The sequence below is a fragment of the Miscanthus floridulus genome, chromosome 7, assembly GCF_019320115.1.
Source record: "Miscanthus floridulus cultivar M001 chromosome 7, ASM1932011v1, whole genome shotgun sequence".
NCBI classification, from domain to species: domain Eukaryota; kingdom Viridiplantae; phylum Streptophyta; class Magnoliopsida; order Poales; family Poaceae; genus Miscanthus; species Miscanthus floridulus.
In genome coordinates, this window is record NC_089586.1 from 110129979 (window position 1) to 110152087 (window position 22109).

General features: G+C 44.5%; 1 protein-coding gene and 1 pseudogene across 1 annotated transcript; both read left to right on the forward strand.

Moving 5' to 3' along the window:
• The first annotated feature begins 6837 nt into the window (after positions 1-6837).
• Positions 6838-7859, forward strand: LOC136466047 (uncharacterized; annotated as a pseudogene).
• A 595-nt stretch (positions 7860-8454) lies between these two features.
• Positions 8455-11623, forward strand: LOC136464240 (ornithine carbamoyltransferase, chloroplastic-like). Its single transcript, XM_066463201.1, has 5 exons — positions 8455-8822; positions 9558-9892; positions 10470-10601; positions 10696-10971; positions 11239-11623. Exons 1-5 carry the CDS (start codon positions 8627-8629, stop codon positions 11419-11421), a joined length of 1122 nt encoding a protein of 373 aa, XP_066319298.1. The 5' UTR covers positions 8455-8626; the 3' UTR covers positions 11422-11623.
• The last annotated feature ends 10486 nt before the right edge of the window (positions 11624-22109 follow it).

Sequence of the window (22109 nt, forward strand, 5' to 3'; positions counted from 1 at the left end):
CAGCCCAAAAATTCACCGACGAGGATGTTAGCCTGAGCCATGTAGGTTCGGCCTTCCATGTAGAGGAGAGAGAGCACCGGATGGTGGTTCCACTCTGAGTCAGAGTGGTCTGTAGAGACATCTATGCCGTGGTCTGAAAGCTAGAGGTTTGAGGAGAGAGTGTGAGAGAAAAAGATTCCTATAGTCATGTTGTGGTTCAACGTTTCTCAGGTGAGGTAGCACTGAACGTCTGCATGTGCGTTAGAAGAATAGTAGTTTTAGCTGCCCAAAGCCTACATGGGAACATCTTTTTGCTGAAACCAACAGTTGGTGTTGGCCTGCGTTGGTGCTGCTCTAAGGAAGCAGTTGCCAAGCAGACTGCAGTTCAGTTAAATTGCTCGTGGACATCAACTATATATGGGCGGGGGCGCGTTTGGTTGCCTGTAAGGCCCTCAGCAATGTGCTCCTAAAGTGATGCTCAAACCTTTTCTCTCCCTTTCAGACATCACTCTCTACCCTGCAGCCACCAATGCTAACTTTCAAAGATTCTGGAGCGGAGCAAGTAGAAGCAGCGCTGCCTAGAGACTTAAAACAATATTTCTTGTGTTCTGTGAGAGAAGAGCATATGTTGGTGTCAGATGAAAGCCAATAAACAGCACCCGTACCGTCTCATGATAGAAGATAGCATCGGTGCTAACTCTTTTACACACTGCAGCTATAAGAAACGATGTTTGTTTTCCTACAGTCGGACCCACTTATTTTTCTGGCTCTACTTCACACTGCGGAAGGCCTAAGAGGGCTAACCAGGCTCGTCTGATGCAATCAAGTGACCAACGCATGTTTGGTTAGCTGTACACTCGTTCTAGCCAGGGGTGTGTTTAGTTGCCCAAATTTTGGACATCAAAAAAGCGGTACTATAGTATTTCGTTTGTATTTGGTAATAATTATCCAACCGTTGACTAATTAGGCTCAAAATGTTCGTCTCCCAAAGTACAATCAAACTGTGTAATTAGTTATTTTTTTTACCTATATTTAATACTTTATGCATGTGTTTAAAAATTTAATGTGATGTGATGGAAAATCTTGCACTATGCAAAATTTAGAGGTGTAAAATTGGTGAAACTAAACAAGGGCCAGGCTGATATCATGCAAAAGGAGCCGCTGGGCCTGTCTCTCCCCATACGAGATTTTCCTTCGTTCCTTTCGGGCCTGGGCGGGATGGTGCGAGCAAGCGCGTGCGCGACGTCCGTTTGAAGGACTGACATCTGTGCATCATGGGAACCAAACAGCACCCCTCCTACATCAAGGCTACGTTAGCTTGAGCTTATAAGCCAGAATCAGTTCTACTTTTTTAGCTATAAAACAATATTTTTCTCTTACGATAAATTAGCCCTATAAATTAACCGCAATAACAATAAATCATGTCGAATAGAGCCCAAGCCGACAGCATACGACGAACCAAATAGCACCTCCTCGCACGTGCCCAGCATGGCTGCTAGGGGCCTGGCTGGCTCGCGCAGTCGTGGCGAGGGATATTTGACTTTTTATCATTATAACAGATGACGACTCTTCAGATAGCATTTTTACGATCGCGATATAATTTTAACAGCACAAAGAGAAACAAGCTACAAAAATACCATTTTTGCTCCCGTGGCATGCCAAGCTAGCAAGCCACGATGGTGCTGGGTCATCAACCAATGCGAAAAGACCATGCTGCCCTTCCCATCTTACTTTCGCCTAGGCCACAGATTAAAGAATGGACAGCTCATGATAGCTGTTGGCTGATATACATATACTTGTATTTTTAAGACATTTCTTCTTTAATTTTCAAAGGGAAAAAGAGCGTATATGATGTCATCAAGATGTCATGGCTAAGAGCAGAGCATGGCATGCGTACAATTCAGGCCAGCGTTCGGCGCGCTCGTACGAGGCCGGCGAGGGGCTCCTCAGAGCCATGATATTCCGCAGCGCGGCGGCGTTCGTGCTTCTGCTCGTCGCCCCGCCATCTTCGACGGCCCTGTTCACTTTGCCGCCGCAGGCCTTGGGGACTAGGACGCCCTCGTCGACGTACCCCTCACCGAGATCGTCACGTCCGCCAGCTTCACGGCACGCGTGGTTGCCGCGCTAGGTAGCGAGGCCGCCCTAGGGCGCACGTGCTCGAAGGCGTTCCGGAAGGATGAGCGCGAGCTCGGCCATAAGTCTGACAGCAAGACCATCGAGTGGTTGCTGCAGCAGGCGCAGCCGGTCATCCTCGCGGCCACTGGCACCGGCACGCCCGCCGGAGCCGGCCGCGCTCGCCGGAGCCGGGGAAGGGCGGCGCGCCAGATCCGGACAGCTGCGCCAGATCATGAAGCCGCCTCGGTGCGTGACCACCATGCTGGTCTTGGGCGTCGGCGTCCTCAGGCAACGCGATGGGCGACGGCGGCCTGGAGAGGAGCAGGAAACGCATGACGTTCCAGGACCTGGAGCCCATGCACGAGGACGCCGAGGCCGCATAGGTCGGCGACGCACGGCTGGCAATGGCGACGGTGTCGAGCATCCGGTTGGAGTGTAGCATCTGGACGGTCCCCGCCGTGTCCTCAACGGGCTCGCGGTCGACCCCAAGTGCCAACACCACATACTGCGGGGACGACGCCGACGAGGCTCGACTTCGAGGCGCACCGCGCCGTCGAGAGCGCGGGGCTCTCCGTGTCTACGGCCGTGGTGAGCACTGCGCGTCGCCGTGGATGGCAACATGGCACACCGCGGCGTGGCCGAGCTCATCCCCCTCCTAGGCTGCGTGGTGATGGTTGAAGGTTAAAGGAGACTTGTGAGGCCCACATGTCAGTGATGGGGGAGGGAGGGGGGATAGAGAAGCCAGGGGCAGGGGGATAGAGAAGCCAGAGGCAGAGGTGGTCATTTTACTTGAGGTTGCTGATCCGGATCCAAGCTGGATTAGGGTACTGGCGTGCCACATAAACAAAAGTGACAAATATATATCGATTTTATCTCTCTGCTGTTAAAACCGTATCGTCAATCCTTGTAGTGTTATTAGAGAGATCGTCTTCTATTATGGAAGCAAAAGTTAAATATCCCTCCTGGCTGCCCTCGGAAGGAAACCAAACGCGCCATACGTGCTAGTCTGCGCCTGCGCGGCTGCTGTCCTCTTGCCCTTTCCCTGTCTGTTCTCTCTCATGTCTCATCTGATATGGAAGCAAAAGATGACCCTGTTTGCTGCAGTGTTACGCTGATTCAGCCAAATTGAATGCGCACACACCTTTGATTCGACTTGTATCTACAATTAGTTGAAATTTGCATGTACAGGCTTGATAATTTACATGTATGTTGATTCGTTTCCCAAAGGCTGATGCTAATTTTCAGTTACATGTGAGAACCAGGGACTTGTGCGAGCTGGTCGCCAAGGCTGCTTTGAAACAACCGGCTCTACATCAACCGGCTCTACGTCTTGAAGCCATTAAGAAGCTGTTGTTGGGTAGTGTATGGAGATCACCACGGCTTGTCCCTGACTTATATTTGTTTCTTATATGATCATTTGCAAGCCTCTTGATTCATTTCCATGCGTTTTCATTTCAGTTACTTGTTCTTTTACAACTCAATCCTTTGATAAACGGTGTCAATGCTGAAAACTCACTCTTGAAGCTTAAATTTTTGTTTTTTCATGGAGATGCCAATGCCAATAAATCATTACAAACAACCCGTGATTGCATTCTCTGCAATTTTCTAATTTAGGTGCTGCTTCATAGTTCAAAGTCTCCAAAATATCTTAAGAATACAGAATTCCACCAGCCCTTGAATATAGAACGAGAAGTGTGTTGCTGCGGGAATTAGCGATGACTTTCATACTATTATTATAGAGGACTATTTAGATTTTTAGGTATAATGGGAAAACAAAAGCAGCTAGCTGAAAAATTACAAAAGCACTCTTTGTTATTGTGCAAAAATGCCACATGTATTAAATGTAAGATCTAATTTTTCTAAGGTTATGCATGGCACTTTTTTTAAGTAACTGAGAAACATGGGAGATGAAATGGAGAAGTAGAAATTAAACTAATTGGAACAAAGCAATGCATAATACATGTGAAGCATCGATGAAGACAAATAATGAACATGGAAAAAAGTTTTTCAGGACGCGTGTCTGTGGAAACCACACGGTGGGCCCCAAGCAAAATTAACCATATCTATCTACCAAATCTGTCCCGTGATTCTCTCCCCATCTCTATTTCTCCATTCGCTTTCTCACGCTTCCTCTCCTCTTAGATCCAGAGCAGCCTGCTGGAGCTCGTGCGCAGCCTACAGTTCGCGTGGATGGCGAGCGCCCATCAAAGGTCATGCGAGGCTGCATGCATGGCGGGGTTATTGCACCAGCCATTGCGCGTGCGGGTGTGGCGAGGAGACCGCGGCGGCAAGCCAGCGCAACGGGGAGCGCATGTGGCAAATATCTTGCGGCATTGTGGAGCTTGAAGTGGATTCGTGCTCCCTCCAGAAGGCTATAATCCTATATCTTCTGATCCGATGGCAACGGAGGATCTAGGCATGGCGCATGGACGCTGCTAGTTGCAACAGTGGGAAGGTGCAGCCGCAGAGGTGAATGAATAGATGAGGCGGAAGAGGAGAATTTAAAGGAAGCTGACGGGAAGGAGAATCGATTGCTATTGCAATCTGTAGTGGTGAACGGGCGCCTCGAATGCTCCATTCGGTGGGTGTCTCCATTTGGGATGTGATGATGGATGGAAGTTTCTCTCGATCTATTAAAACTGCGAATGGGACTGTTAAGGCCAGCCGTGATGTAGTGCTGCTGTTTGGTTAGTGGATGACGTGGATAGCTCTGGTGTTAGATAAAACCTCTAATGGGATTTTGCTTTATCTATATATATATATATATATATATATATATATATATATAAGAACTTTAAATTTGAGGGGTGTCACATCGTCGCGCACTGTTCATCGGCGTTCTCACAAACTCAGCATTCATCGGCGTTCTCACAGACTCAGCATCATGTAGATCAACAGTACCGAGCGTGCTACTGTTCACCGGCGCCCGATAAGTTCCCTTTTTCCCCGAAAAAGAACAGTGTCAGCCCGATAAAAAAATTTCTCATTTTTTTCCCACCTCCTTCCCACGCTAGTTAGATATAAAAGACGTGTCTTACACTGTACAAAAAAGCTAGCCTAAATATAGAAAGCCAATCTTAGGTGATGAATGGTCGGTGTCTTGCAGAAATGGTACAGTGGGTGCGCCTCTCTCGCTCCCTGCTCCCGTGCAGATGCAGTGGAGGAGGAATGAGAGATGGGGAAGAAGGAGAGTGAGTGAGCCAGATGGGGAACGCAAGTAAGGGGCTCGCCCTAAGTACAAGCTGGTCCAACCAGACTAGGTGCTGCCTCCGCGCCACGGACAAGGGCAAAATGGTCATCTTCCCACCTTCCTCTCTCCTTAACCGATAGAAATAAATAAATTAAGAGGCGCGATGCCTTATAGCAAAATTGTAAGCAACCAAAGTATCTTTCAGCAAATAGCTTCATTTTTTATGTCAGCTAGCGAACGAGCAAAATTTGCCTTTAATATTTTGATATAATTTCTAGAGTGGTCTACATCTCTATGACCTAACAATCCATCATGCTTGCTCCACTACATATATGTATGGTTATTATAGAAATCAAGGTAACTTTGGATTTGGTATGACTTGTACTAAATTATGTTATACTATGCGTTTGGTTTGAGAAATGAGTTATGAAGTGTTTAGTTTTAGCATTGCCATGCGCAGCCAAAGTCCGACCAAATTTTGGCAATCAAATCGGCTGCCCAAAATTTGATCGCACATGGGCCACAAAATCAACTGGACTTTGTTCGTGCAAGCTCGGCCGAGCCAAAATACGGGCTTGATCCAAATGTTGCTGGTTCCCTCAGTCAACGACCAAATTTTGGTCTGGTAGGCATCGACTAACATCCAAACAACCCGTTAGTCCATCATCATGTTACTCTCTGTTCGCTTCAACTTATCAGCTCGACTTATTAGCTATGGTATAGTGTTTTTCTCTCATAATGAAACAATATCAGCCGACTTATCAGCTGCAAAAACCATTAGCCGAATAACCCCTAACTTTTTGTTTGCTACGGGAGTAGAATGGATTTATCCATCATCATCTTATTTCTCAGAGCATCTCCAGCAGAGCCCTTATTTAAATCATCATCCTACTTTTGAGGACCAAAAGTAAAAAAAAAAACTCACTCTAGCAGACTCTGCTAAAGCCCTCAAATTTGAGAGGCCTCTCAAATCACCCCTCCAGACCTCAGCCTGGCGGGCTAGGCGAGGCCCTCAAATCACTGTGGCCTTCTCTTTCGTCGCGCCCTATTTCCCCTTGCGCGCGAAGCCCCACGTGTGCCGCCAATTTTTCGCCGCGCCCTCCTTCCCCTCCCGCCCGCAACGAGACCGGCGCTCCCATTCCCGTCGCTGTGCCCGGAAGGAGCAGCAACAACAGTGAATATGTGAATGATTCTGTATCCGATTTGAATGCTGTTGCGTGTGAATTTGAGGCCACAATGAATATGTGAATGTTTTTTATTCCTATTTCTCAACTTATGAAATGTTCGATTGAAGCACTTGTGTGAATTAGTTTGGATCCTAGTATGCTCATGCTGTAGCAGTAGTAGCAGCACATATAATTTAGTAGTAGTTCCCTTGCCTGTTGCCGTGACGAGATCCTTTTAGCATCTGATAGCCTCCCGGGTGTCAGATGAAGTTTCTGAACGCGACTAGTAAACTGTACTGTACTGTATATGTGATTCAAATTGATATGTATATGTGCTGGTTTTTTTGCACAGTTTGGAATACATCGCAGGGAGGTAATTGGTCACGGATGATGTCCGACGATGTTGACGTCGATGACATTGCAATTTTACCCATTGGTACCCAGCCTAGTCAACCTAGTTCTCCAAAGAGGAGGCCAATCAGTGCTGCCAACTACACTCCAGACGAAGATCTCCAATTATGTGAATCATGGGAGAACACGAGTTTGGATCCGATCACTGGAAATGAGCAACCTAGCAAAGCGTATTGGAAGCGTATTCATGATAACTTTCATGCCAACAAAAAAATTGTATCTGCTAGGAATGCAAATTCTTTGGAGCATAGGTGGGGGATAATTCACAAGGAATGTCAGAAGTTTCAAGGCTTATTTGAGGAGGTTGAGCGCCGTCATCCTAGTGGTGTGCCCTACGAGGAACATGTAAGCATTGTTTTTATTTAGATGTTGCGTCATTTATTTACTAATTTTTGCTAATCAATTGCTAGAAGCTCAAACTGCATATATAGACAAAGATCCAAAGAAGAAGGGGTTTCCTTTCCTCCATTGTTGGTTGAAGATCAGACATTGCGAGAAGTTCACGCCCCCAATCAGCAACAAAAGGCCTAGGAGAAGTGATTTACCACCAGCAGCAGTGGATGTGTTTGATGTAGAAGATGGTGAGAGTAGAAAGAGCCAAACCCCTGACTCTTCCATGCTTAGCAGCAAAAGGCCTATGGGGGAGGAAGCAAGCAAAGGAGAAGCTGAAGAAAGGAGGAGTACCAACGAATTACAACTTGATAGAGAAATTTCTTACAGAGAAAGAGAGAGTTAGAGAGGATAGGCAGGAGAGCAAGGTGTTGCATAAGCGCAAATTATCACTTGAAGAGCGCAAGATTGCAAATGAGGAGAAGAAGACGCTACGGGAGCAAGAACAAAAGGTTATGTTTTGTGACCTCGACACATTGGACCCCTCCCAAAAGACATACGTGATAGCAATGAGGGCTCAGATTGCAGCTAAAAAGATGGCAGTATTTAACAACGCTTTCGGTGGTAGCAGTGGAGGACATGAAGCTAGTGGCGGAGGAGAAATTTGATATTCATCGTTATGTTATGTTTTGGTTTAGGACTATATGTCTTTTCATTTGATAATGTTGTCGTGAACTATTACTATGTGTCTTGATTGATCGAATGTCGTCAAATTTGGACCAAATTTATGTTTGAATTTAAATTTGAATATTCATATTTTCAATCATATTTTTAAGTATGGTGCTTTAGAGTTGGAGTTTAAATAAATTATTATATAGTGTGATGTTCTCAAATGTGTGTGTGTGTGTATATATATATATATATATATATATATATATATATATATATATATATATATAGAAAAAATAGAAGCAATTGAGAAGTAGGGGTCCTGTTTTGGGGCTGCTGCTTGAGTTCATTTCAGAAAACATGGCCCTAAAAAGTAGGGACACCTCTCAAATGAAAAGTATGGGCCCTATTTTGAGGGCTATTGCTGGAGTTGCTCTCACAAGCTAATAATTAGTACGTATTAGTATAAGAATGTAATTTGCTGAATAAAACCATAATGTCTCACTTCGTCTAAAATTGTTTGATTCCTCAAATCTTCTGTACAGAGACTACTGTTTAATCGCTTGATGATACAGTTGTTGCCCTAAACCCTAAACCATACTGTCACTGTGCTCGCCAACACCTCGCCAAACCCTAGACTAACCTGATTCCGCCCCCTAGCAACAAATCCGTATCTCCAGTCCGGCGACGGCAGTATCCGAGCTCGCACTCCCGCACCCATCCGCCTCACTGCCACCGCACCCCAATCACACGCGCGCCACCCGCGATGACGCCGGCGACGGCGATCTCCGGCTCCAGCGGCCACCTCGTCGTCTCCTTCCCCCGCCTCAGGCAGCCGCTCACGCTCCCTCCGCGCACCGCTCGCCCAATCGCCGCCGCCGCCGCCTCGCCCGTGGCCCGCCGCGGGGTCTCGGTCGCCGCCGTGTCCAGCCCCGCTGTGTCCGCCGCCACGGGGAAGGATGGTTAGTTATTCTAACGCCGCATTGAAGCACTCTGATTCGTTGCTGTTGGGGCTTGGTGGTATCGAGGGTTCTGCTGAGGGGTATGGCTGTTGATCTGTGCTCTCGGTGTGGTTTTGGGATTCGATGATGACTTAGAGTAGAAGTAACAATGCTGTGAGATGCGATAAACTATAAGCTGAGCTGCGATGGTTGGTTGATTTCGTTGATTTGGGACAGTCAAATGTGATCAAGTCCTTTTGTTTGTAGCTAACTCTGGGTGCTCATCGGGGTGTATAGGTTGCCAGTACCTCTTAAAAGTCAGCTGTATTTTCCTCTTTGAACTAGAAAAGTTGCCTATGCCAATTGCCAAATTTTAGTCTCGTTTCTGTAATTCTGTTCTGGTGTAGCCACTAGACCTATTAGGAACACTTATTTTGAGTGAGATATACATATGTCATATGTGAATTACTAAACCTTTCATTTTTCTTGAATTTCAAATTTATTAGCACTTACGAATTCTGCATTGTGTAATTTGATTTTCTTAGCATCACCATTGAGCTATTCCTTCTGTTTGATGTGTAGAACATCAAATGCACGCAATTCTGACTTTTATTTAATTCTGAATGTGATCCTCTCTGACTCTCATACCAATATATGCACTCAAATGTTTTAGGCATCGATGTGAGCTTTCATTCTATAGGAAGTATTGTTTCATGCTTAGCACACTTTCTTTCTAACTCTAGCAATTTCTTGCAGCCAAACAGGCTCCTAAGGATTTCCTTCATATCAATGATTTTGACAAGGATACAATAATGCATATCCTTAATCGAGCGATCGAGGTTAAGGCAGTGATAAAGTCTGGAGACAGGAGCTTCCAACCGTTCAAAGGGAAATCAATGGCGATGATTTTTGCTAAGCCATCAATGAGGACCCGTGTTTCATTTGAGACGGGATTCTTCTTACTTGGTGGGCATGCTATTTATTTGGGTCCAGATGATATCCAGATGGGCAAGCGTGAGGAGACTCGTGATGTCGCTCGAGTACTTTCTGGCTATAATGACATCATTATGGCTAGGGTCTTTGCTCACCAGGTATGGTCATGAGTTGCATGATTAAGATTTCCTTTTTGTGGTATTTTTACCAACATGATCATTTCTTTTTACATATTTGATCTGTCTTCTCCATGCTGCTTAAGCACAACAATTAGATATCTACCTCAAAACAACAAGCACTATAGTCATCAGTTAAAGTAAAATTTTGTCAGTCGGAAGTATATTAATATGAAACACCAACTTCGATTTAGTATAGATTTAACTGGAACGGTAAGTTTGTTTAATTCTAATAATATAAGAGCCAACATGTGTCCTGGATGTATATGGATGCATGGTGGTTTTGAACTGATATCATTATCTTGGCAGTTCTCTTCTGTGGTTTCTTTGTCTGTTTGTGTCCTTTGATAATATATCAAACTTGTTCCGTCTGGATGTAAACAAATAATTGATGTTTTGGGTTGATTTTAGTTGTCTTTGTTACTCAGATACTTTATCTGCATATTTTACCGTTGTCGTTTGTCCTTCTTGTATTGATCTTAGGTAGTTCCACTCGATGCTGATTCCTTTTTGTTTCCATCCAAGCACTATCTCCTAACTTCTCATATGGTTTTGGCAGGATATTTTGGACTTGGCAAAATATGCACCTGTACCTGTCATAAATGGTCTCACCGACTATAACCATCCATGCCAGATAATGGCTGATGCACTTACTATGCTTGAGCACATTGGTCGTATTGAAAACACTAAGGTAGATCATCATACCACGGAAGTAATTGCATGTGCTCTACGTGTCTAATTTTGAGCTGGGTTGTGACCAATGGTCTTCTTCAATTGCTATGTAGGTTGTCTATGTTGGAGATGGGAACAACATTGTGCACTCATGGCTTCTATTGGCTGCTGTACTTCCTTTTCACTTTGTATGTGCTTGTCCCAAGGGATTTGAGCCTGATGCGAAGACTGTGGAGATCGCCAGGAGTGCTGGAATCAGTAAGATTGAAATAACAAACGATCCCAGGGAAGCAGTTAAGGGAGCAAATGTTGTGTATACAGATGTTTGGGCCAGCATGGGCCAAAAGGAAGAAGCTGATTATAGAAAGCAGAAGTTCCAGGGATTCACGGTTTGTCTTTTTTTTTCCACACTTTCTAGAATCTGTGTGTCTTACTGGACTCCAAGTACATATACTTTGCATATGCCCATGAGGTGATTGAGTTAAAACTAGAGAAATAATCATTTATTTTCTGACCTTCATATGATTCAAGATACTAGGTCTTTATCTCCATCATAATTGTGGTATTCAAGTGACAGTGGAACTCTGTTTCTCAGTAATGATAGCTTACATTGTTGTCCATCAGCTAAAACTTCTGTTTTTTACCCTATATTTCAGGTGGATGAAGCCCTGATGGAGATTGCTGGGCCACAGGCCTACCTTATGCACTGTTTGCCCGCAGAGAGAGGAGTGGAGGTGACAGACGGTGCCATCGAGGCTCCCAACTCAATCGTGTTCCCCCAGGCTGAGAACAGAATGCACGCTCAGAATGCCATCATGCTTCACGTGCTCGGTGCTTAACTCTCCTATTGCACACCAGTGTGGCAGTGTCACACTTTTCTTAAATTCTTAGGCATTGCTGAGGGATTGAGGCTGTTTTGGCTTTAGGGCATATATGAGAGCTTGATTCAGACGAACTGTTTTGTAACGTGATAGCTGTTCTTCAGGGTGGGAGTTTGTTGTACTGTAAAAGTTTGGTAATAAAAAGTAAACTTCTGTGCTAGTTTCGTTTGCAAATCATGCGGCCTGTTGGCTGGTTGGTTTCTGGGCTGGTTTGGGCTGGCTGGTGCTGGTTTGTTGTGAGAGGAAAACATTGTTGGCTGGCTGGTTTGGGCTGGCTGAAACGAACAAGCGAACAGGCTGATATCAGTTTTAAGGGCACGTTTGGTTGAGACCCTGGATCAGTTTTGCCGGGCTCCATCCTTGTCTGTACCACTGCACCCTGCCTTTGCTTTTGCTGCATCCGGTTGGAGTCCTGTAAAGTTTCTTAGAAAAAGCGCGGGCAATCCTGCGTCCTGCCATCCTCAGGCGGGGCCATCAAGGTTCAGTTTGCTTGCTACCCTGCCACCCAGCCCTGGGCAGCTGCTACTACACAGAAATGTTGAAAGTGAATGAAAAATGAACAAGATTTTGGAATAACCACTTTTCATTGATCTGTAAAGGGGATTATATACATTTGAGGGGGTGTCTTCAAGAGACAACCGTTCACCAAAGGATAGGCCCCTTGGTGACGGAATTAACTGTTATGCTAATCCTAATTCTAACTGCACATCTAATGAGATCACTCATGAATAGGTGTCTGTTGGTAGGCACCGTTTCGTAACACTCCCTCTTGATCGAATTTTCTTTGAGATCAATGCAGCCGTGAGCTTGATTCCTCGAAAAATCCTGTGGGAAAAATCTGAGGAATATGTATGTATAGATATGCTATAAAAACTCCTTTAAACCTTATAGAAAAATAAGAAGAAAATAACATATATAAGTGTGATTTAAATAAATCACTATGTCATTGGTATCCCATTAAAAACCCCAGTGGAGAAAAATATTGGAGATACGATATATAGATTACTTCCCAAAAATCATTTCAGGAAAAATATGAGAAGCAATATAAAGTGATATGTCGCTAAAACTCCTGTAAAAACCCAGTGAGAAAATTAGGAGAAAATATGACGACATATTATTGGTATTGCCTCTTGGATAACTCACATGGAAAACATTTTCAGGGAAAAACCATGTATGAGTTGTGAGGGCAATATGTGTCTTTGATATTTCCCACAAAATCCTGGTGGGAAAATAGAAAATATGACACATGCTTATGTTAATATTACCTCATTAAAAACTTTAACAAGAAACCTTATAAGTAAAACTTGTGAAAGAAAAGAGTATAATACGATGTAGGTACATGTCAATATTTAGGAGATGTCTCCCCCTGATTCTGGTAAATCTCGAAGTCGTCGCATATCAATTCCATGTACCAATTTTTGAAACACAGAAGTTGGTAAGGACTTAGTAAATAGGTCAGCGAGATTATCACATGACTTGATTTGTAAGATGTTTATTTCCCCGTTTTGTTGTAATTTATGGGGATAAAACAGTTTAGGAACAATATGCTTAGTAATATTGCTCTTTATGTAACATGATTGTATCTATGTACCACAAGTGGAATTATCTTCATAGATAATTGTAGGTGATTCAATTGAACCAATACCACATGACTGTTGTATGCGGTTAATCATTCTGCGAAGTCATACACATTCTCGTGATGCCTCGTATAGAGCAATAATTTCTGAATGATTAGTAGAGGTCGTTGTCAGAGTCTGCTTAGAAGACTTCCATGAAATAGCTGTACCTCCATGTAGGAATACAAATCCTGTTTGGGATTTTCCGTTATGAGGATCAGATAAGTAACCTGTATCAATATAACCAATCATACTGGGATCATGATTTTTCTTGAAGAATAAACCAAGATCCTTTGTGCCATTAAGGTATCTGAAGATACACTTCGCTCCTGTCCAATGACGATGAGTTAGGTCCATACTATGTCTAGCTAGTAAGTTCACTGCAAATGCGATATCAGGCATGGTATAATTTGCAAGATACATAAGTGCGCCAATGACACTGAGATATGGGATCTCTGGTCCCAACATTTTTTCCCCAATATCCCGTGGTCTAAATGGATCTTTCCCTATTTCTAAGGAGCGAACAACCATTGAAGTTTTATTAGGGTATGATTTATCCATATTGAATTTCTCCAATATTTTCTGGATATAGGCTGATTGATGCACTAAAATCCCTGAAGGACGGTGCTCAAGTTGTAAACCTAGGCAATACTTGGTCTTACCCAAATCCTTCATCTCGAATTCTCTCTTTAGATGTTTGCGTGCTTCATCTATATCCTTTGGGCTGCCAATGATATTTAAATCATCAACATACACGGATATAATACAAAATCCTGTTCGAGATTTCTTAATGAAAACACATGGGCAATCATCATTGTTAGAGTATCCTTTCTTTAGAAGGAATTCCCTCAGTCGGTTGTACCACATTCGTCCCGACTGCTTTAAACCATATAATGACTTTTTGTAGTTTTACACAATACATGTTGCGCGTTTGGATTCGGAATTTGGATTCCATCGGGAACCTTCATGTATATGTCCGAATCAAGTGACCCATATAGATATGCTGTCACCACATCCATCAACTGCATAAATAGATGATTTTGAACTGCCAATGATATTAAGTATCGGAAAGTAATTTCACTCATTACAGGAGAATAGGTTTCATTGTAATCAATGCCGGGTCTCTGCGTGAACCCTTATGCTACTAGCCTCGCTTTATATCTCACCACCTCATTGTTCTTATTCTGTTTCCAGACGAAAACCCATTTAAAGCCTATAGGAAAGACTTTGGAAGGTGTAGGTATTGCAGATGTGAATACCCCTCTTCTAGTGAGCGAGGCTATCTCAGCTTGAATTGCTTCTTTCCATTGAGCCCGGTCCGAGCGCTTTTTGCACTCTGCCATGGTCTTGGGATCTGGATCATTGAGAAAGATTTCTGCAATTGCTGCGGAGAAGTACATGTCGACAACAGTAGTCTTACGATCATATGATTCTCCAGAATCTATGTAATTGATGGAAATTTCTTTCACCCCATTATTTAACTCAATATTTCCCAAAACTATGAAGTCAGGGTGTTCCGATATCCCAGGATCAGAATTTGGATGCACCATCGATCCAGGTTGTGGATTTGGTCCTGATGTTGGGTTTTTATCCACTATTGGGTGTCTACCAACTTGAGGTTGGTTTGGATTTATTGATTTGGAGGATCTAGTCCTCGATATCCTCGGACGCTTACTTGTACCATTATCCTTAGGAGCGACCGTACTTCTCCCCCTCTTCTTTGGAAGTGGGAGTTGAATGGTTTTTATTGGTACCTCCACTCTTTCGGGCGCATTGCGAGCAGGATAAGAGGATTTAGTGACACCCTTATAATCAGTAAATGCTTCTGGCAGGTTATTTGCAATATGCTGCAAGTTTGTGATTTTCTGAACTTGTTGTTCAGTTTCTAGAGTACGTGGATCTGAGGGGGAATGCCTTGGTCATTCTAGATGATTTCCTAGCATTCATTTTGGTACTTAAAATCTCCCCCTAATGCTGGGAAATGGTCCTCATTAAATATGCAGTCAGCGTATCGGGCCGTGAATAAATCCCCTGTAGGAGGCTCGAGGTATTTGATAATTGATGGAGATTGATATCCCACATAGATACCAAGTTTTTTATGTGGGCCCATAGAAGTACGCTTAGGCAGTGAGTTCGGTACGTATACAGCGCAACCGAATTTTCACAAATGGGAAATATTTGGCATATTTCCACGTACTAATTGCAATGGGGAGACTACGTGATATGCAGTTGGTCGCAATTGAATTAAGTCAGCAGCGTATAAGACTGCATGACCCCAACATGAAGTTGGTAGGTTGCAATTTTGTAATAACGATCTTGCAATGAGTTTAATTCTCTTAATAAGAGATTCTGCTAAACCATTTTATGTATGAACATATGGGACAGAGCACTGAACTTGAATTCCCAAAGCCATACAATAATCGTTGAAAGCCTTTGAGGAAAATTCAGCAACATTATCCATTCGAATTGATTGAATTTGATGTTCAGGATGATGTGCTCTAAGTCTAATAACTTGAGCAATAATTTTTGCAAATGCATGGTTATGTGTGGATAAAAGACACACATGAGATCATCTACTAGATGCATCTATTAGAACTATGAAGTACCTAAACGATCCAGACGGTGGTTGTATGGGGCCGCAAATATCTCTTTGAATGCGTCAAATTTTAGTGGCTCATTTTGGATCTTAACGGGCGATGGACGTACGATCAATTTCCCTATAGCGCGTGAAGTGCACATAAAATCTAAAGATTTTGGGAATTTAGCAGTATTTAACTCATGACCTTTAGAATTGCTGATAATTTTCCGCATCATCCCTATACTAGGATGGCTAGGGCGTTCATGCCAAATTTTGAATGCGTCAACATTCTAAAAAATTACCTTGTACGCAACATGCGGTACGGGTTTGATGTATGTGTAGTACAATCCGGATGGAAAAGAGGGAATTTTCTCAACAATTCGTTTGCCATATCCGCTGTTTTTAGTAACAAGGAGAATTTCCTCATTATTGTCATCATAGGTTTCTATATGGAAACCATTTTGACGGATATCTCTATAACTTAACAATGTACGCTTTGAATTGGGATACAATAATGCATCCTCAATTGTAATTTGGGTACCCATGGGGAGTACAATAGTGGCATGACCAGAGCCAACTATTGTAGCATCGCGCCCGGCGATTGTCAAAACATTTCCTTGTCTTTTTGTAAGAGTTTGGAAATATTTTGTTTCTCTAAGTATAGAATTAGTGGTACCACTGTCCACTAGGCATAATTCCTCCTCCATCAGATTGACCCCCGTAGAAACTATATATAAATAAAGAATTTGATATAAAACTCTGTGGTGATATATATAATACATACTTTATTTATTGAATATCAAATGTTTACATTACATTTATTGGATATTTAAACCGAATAGTGATGACATTATTAAATATTTACAACACATAGGACATAAATTATTTTAACTATTATAATCACTAGGACATAAAGACATGAGAATCTAAGGGATTGGGAGCCTATTCAAAGTCTCCAAATATGTCGTTGGATGCATATTCCACGATCATATTCCCCGTATTAGCAAGATCCTCGCCTCCTCGTATGTTGTTGCTGCTTGGTTCCATTAGAACTTGTTGCGAACAACCAGCCTCATTTCTGGTGGTGTTATATCGAATGTTGAAGTGGGCTTCATACTTCTGTCCTGGTGCAGCACGTCCACGGCCCATAGACTTTAAGTAGAGATCAACAAGATGACTTGGAGTACGACATTTCTTTGTAGTATGGCTATAACAACCACACTTCTGACACATAGGTTTGTCATTCCTGTGTTTGGAAATGTTCTTACCATTGTTGGAAACACGAGTTTGGGATTTCTTATTGCGTCTGCGTTGTTTTTTACCTTTCTTGAAATTTCCCTAAGGATGGGTCTTAGAAAGTCCACCATCAAATTTGGGTTTATTCTGAGTGTAAGCATGTACTTCAGGCAATGGAGCAGACCCTACGGGGCGCTGCTGATTATTCCAAACCATAAGTTCAGAATGTTTTTCGGCCTCAAGTAAAGTTTGTATAAGTTCATAATAAACCTAGAAACACCTTTCACGGTATTGTTGTTGAAGAATCCTTTTAGAGGGAAGCATAGTAGACAGAGTCTTTTCTATTTTATCCGCATCTGTAGGTTCTTTCTCGCAGAATTGCAACTTTGAGCAAATCCTATGAACAGCATGGTTGTAATCACTCACAGTTTTAAAATCCTGTAAGCGAAGTTGCGTCCACTCATAGTTGGTCGTAGGCAGGACAAGTGACTTTTGTTGTTCATAGCGTTGCTTAAGAGAATTCCATAGATTTTGTGGGTTCTCTTCCAACAAGTATTCAACCTTAAGATCATGATGAATATGGCTCCTAATGAGATATAGGGTCGTGTATACATGTTGATCATCAAGAGGTGCCACACCCTCTTCGGGTGGTAACACAGCTCGATAAAGTCCACGGGACGCAAGACTAACCTTTACGTCCACAGCCCATGTGGGATAATTGCGGACGTCTAGAGCAAGCAAATCAAACTCTTTGACGGTCATTGATCCTACACGAGGCAAACCATCAAAATATTTTAAGTTATTAAAATGCTGTGGTGTGTTGTAATTATGGGATGCAAGATAGATACAAGATAAATCTTGTATTATTGATGTTGTAAAGATCTCATGTGCATAATGAAATAATGGAGGTAGTCACCATAAAAGTGTAGACCTCAAATTGGGTATAGTCTGTATTAACAGTAGATGCCAAGTAATTATGCAAGTTGTATAAACATGTCTTAAGGTAGTCATCAAGAATGATGTAGACCTTAGTCAATTCGCAAACAAATTGGGTACGCACGTTGAGGATAGTCACTAAGTTGTGGACTTAGTGTAGATCCCACAATAACAACTATGGTGCTACCTTGTGTATGGCCAAAAGGAATGCGAATTAATGGTAGTCATCTTTGTGAAAAGATGTAGACCAAATATTCTCATTTGTGATGTTGGGTATGCACATTAAGGATAGTCACTAAGTGTTTACTTAGTGTAGATCCCGTAGTAGCAACAGTGGTGCTACCTTGTGTATGGCCAACATACAAATAGGGAACATGCGCGTTATATAATTGATGAGAAAATATACATAAAATGTCGCATCCATTATTTAAGCGCGTAGTGCTTTAAAGTAAAAAAAGCATAAAAAGGGGCTTAAATAAAATGATCGATTGCAAAAGTGATTAATGAATAAATAATTTGCAAGATCATGGTCGTAATAATAAGGACATTATTTATTGGTTTTGCCATACATATATGGACAAATACTTTGAATAATATCATAAATGGACATTTAACAATGATAAAATATCACAAGTACAACTATAGTTAAAGTCAGCGACTAAATATAAGAGTACTTAATTTTACAGCACATAATTATAAGAGACTAACATAGTCATTGACGAATTAATGCTGAAAAATAAATAAAATAGGCACTAAGTCTGCTGGACCGATTGGAACTAGAAACAAAGCCAACATCGAATTTGGGCCCAGAAAAGCCTATGCAGGCAAGCACAAGGGAGTGGATGGAGGGGCAGGGCACAAGCCTTGGGCCGCTGGCCCATTTGCACGGGCCATTAAAGGCCTGGTCGGGCGGTTAGGGTTTTCCATAGCCACAGAGGCCAGGAACCACCGCCGTCGCTTGACTGAAGGACGCCGCCGCCACAAAAATCACCTCGCCGCTCCTCTCCCCTGCGCCGCCCGAGCTCACCATCTTCAGGTCGAGGAAGACTCCCCTCGTCGGGGGAGTAGAAGCCGTTGCCGCCGACGGCCATGTTCAGCACCTCCATGCTTGGGAGGTCGAGATCCGCCGGATTCTAGGCGCCGGTGCGACGGAGGCCAGGGCGCCGGTCCACTGTTGCCGTCTTGCGGCCGAGGAGGTGCTGGAGCATCGGGGTCGGCAGCATCTCTGCCGGAGGAGGACCCAAGAGGGCCTTCGCCTTCATGCGTGTAGCGGCTTCCGCGCGAGTCGTGGGTGGAAAAGCCGATGTCGGGGTCGCCGTTGGAGAAGGAGCTAAGGGGCCAGCCGCTTCGATGAAGCTGTATAGCGGGACGCCGGTCCTGGCCGCGCGCGTGTCGCCGGGGTTGAAGAGGTTGCCGACGCCGGGGGCAGCCACCATGTCCTCGTCCTCGGTCTTCACTTGCTAGAGCATCGGCGCGGAGACGGTGTTGAAGATCCAAGGATTGAGGACGCCGCCGGGCATGCCACTGTTAGCCGCCACTTGGGTCGGATCGACCGGTGTGGGCGATGGCAGCGAGTAGTTTTACTCCAGCGTGTGTGGCATTAACGTGTACTCCTTGCAGAAGACACACTAGTAGTGAGGCGGTGCCGGTGCTGGCGACATAGGCTCCATGGGGACGTACGCGGCGACGGGCTCGGCAACCACTTCATCAACGGGCGACGCCGGGGCTTCCACGACTGGTGGCACCGGGGCTTCAACCGCTGGTGGCGCTGGGGCTTCAACCGCTGGAGGCTCAGCGTTGCTGGGGTCGGCACCATCCAAGCCAAGGCGAGGAGATGGTGGCTGGCTCTATAGACGAAGATCACGCGGAGGAGAAGCATGGTGGCCTCGAACAGGAGTCCATCGGTGGCGAGGTACAGCATTGGAACGGAAGCCACGAACAACGGAGTCAAAGAGGCGGCCAAAAGGACCATGGCCATGACCATGGGCACTGTTGCAGCGAACACGAGGCCCAAGGCGCTCAAAGTCGCTACGGCGTTGTCCATGGTGGCTGTGGTGGCGGATCGGGCCACAGCGAACTCTATCGACACGACGAAGGGCGAAGAATAGTTGATGAACAACATGCGACGGTAAGTCAATCCTTGCCATGCTTACCGATGGGGGTTCAGAGGCATGTGCCTCTGTCGTCGTCATTCTCTTTCTCTTGTCCAGTAGAGTAGTGCTGATGACGTGTTGAAAGTGAATGAAAAATGAACAAGATTTTGGAACAACCACTTTTCATTGATCTATAAAGGGGATTATATACATTTGAGGGGGTGTCTCCAAGAGACAACCGTTCACCAAAGGACAGGCCCTTTGGTGACGAGATTAACTGCTATGCTAATCCTAATCCTAACTGCACATCTAATGAGATCACCCATGAATAGGTGTCTGTTGGCAGGCACCATTTCGTAACAAGAAACACGCAGAACTCAACCAAACGACTTATTTCTGTGATGGCTCTGGCTAGTAGGCACAAGCCATGACTGAACTAAAGCAGTTTCTCGCCAACTAATAGCTATATTCGGCGCAAGCAAAAGTTATGCCAAAGAGTGCCTCATAACAGTAATGCTTTAGATGAGTCCTAGCCATCTCTTGAACTGACACCAAAAGATAAGACATACTAAGTTCACGGTAAATAGGGTGCATCTCATAATAAGCAGAGTTTTGCGACAGATGCTTCAACTGCCTCTCGTACTCGCACCGTAACTGCCTCTCATACTCGCACCGTGTCGTGACTTGCCAGTTGCCACGGCGTTGCCACGGATACCGCCACCTCGCCAGGGAGTGTAGGCGGTCCAAGTCGGTGCCAAAGGGTGGTGGCCTGCCTCGTCGCTTGGCTCGTACTGAGAACCCACCGGCCTCCCAGCATGCTCCCCTTGGCACCTCGGATGTGACTGTGCAAGGTGCCTAAAAGCTCTAGTTTGGTTTTGGTGAATTGATGAAACCCTAAGTGCTAACCTAGTTTATCAAGTGATCATGACATAGGTAGCACATTCCAAGTGGTGAAGCAAATGAAGATCATGACATGATGATGGCGATGCCATGGTGATGATCAAGTGCTTGGACTTGAAAAGAAGAAAAAGAAAAACAAAAGGCTCAAGGCAAAGGTATAAATGGTAGGAGCCATTTTGTTTTGGTGATCGAGACATTTAGTGAGTGTGATCACATTCAGAATCGATAGCCGTACTATTAAGAGGGATGAAACTCGTATCAAAATGCGGTTATCAAAGTACCACTAGATGCTCTAACTCATTGCATATGCATTTAGGATCTAGTGGAGTGCTAACACCCTTGAAGATGTTTGTGAAAATATGCTAACACATGTGCACAAGGTGATACACTTGGTGGTTGGCACATTTGAGCAAGGGTTAGGAACTTCACCGGCGAAGTGTTTGGCCGTAGAGTGCGGATAGTCCAACGGTACCACCGGCGCCCTAGATAGAAAAAATAGAGGTCACTATAAGTGACCGGACGCTGGTCTCTGAAGGACCAACGCGTCCGGTCAGTAGCAGCAGAAAAAGCGCAGTGTCGTTCATCGACCGGACGCTGGCGCTGAAATGACCGGACGCTAGCTGGCTGTGTCCGGTCACACTGACATGGTCGTGCACAGAGGAGTCGACGAGTGATCGGACACTGGGTGTGTCCGATCAAGCATGATCGGACGCGTCCGATCGTGAAAAGTCGTCTCAGGATGCTTACTGGAAATGACCAGACGCTAGGGGTTCAGCGTCCGGTCACTTTGAGCTGCAGCGTCCGGTCGTCATATGACCGTTGAGATCGGGTGTTCAGTAATTGAAGAGAGGGTCACGTGGCACGCATCACGTGACCGAACGCTGAGGTCTAGCGTTCGGTCAATATGACCGGAGGGTCCGATCACCCCGCGTTGTGTCCAGTGAAGGGGTACAACGGTTCTATTTCATGGGGGCTTCTATTTAAGCCCCATGGCCGGCTCAAACTCACACCCTTGGCCATTTGCATTGACATAACAACCTTGTGAGCTTAGCCAAAGCCCTCCCACTCATCTCCATCATTGATTCATTATCTTTGTGAGATTGGGAGAGAATCTAAGTGCATTGCTTGAGTGTTTGCATCTAGAGGCACTTGGTGTTCGTGTTTCGCTGCGGGATTCGCTTGTTACTCTTGGTGGTTGCCGCCACCTAGATGGCTTGGAGCAGCGAGGATCGTCGAGCGAAGAGTGGTGATTGTCTCCGGCTCCGATCGCGGTGATTGTGAGGGGTT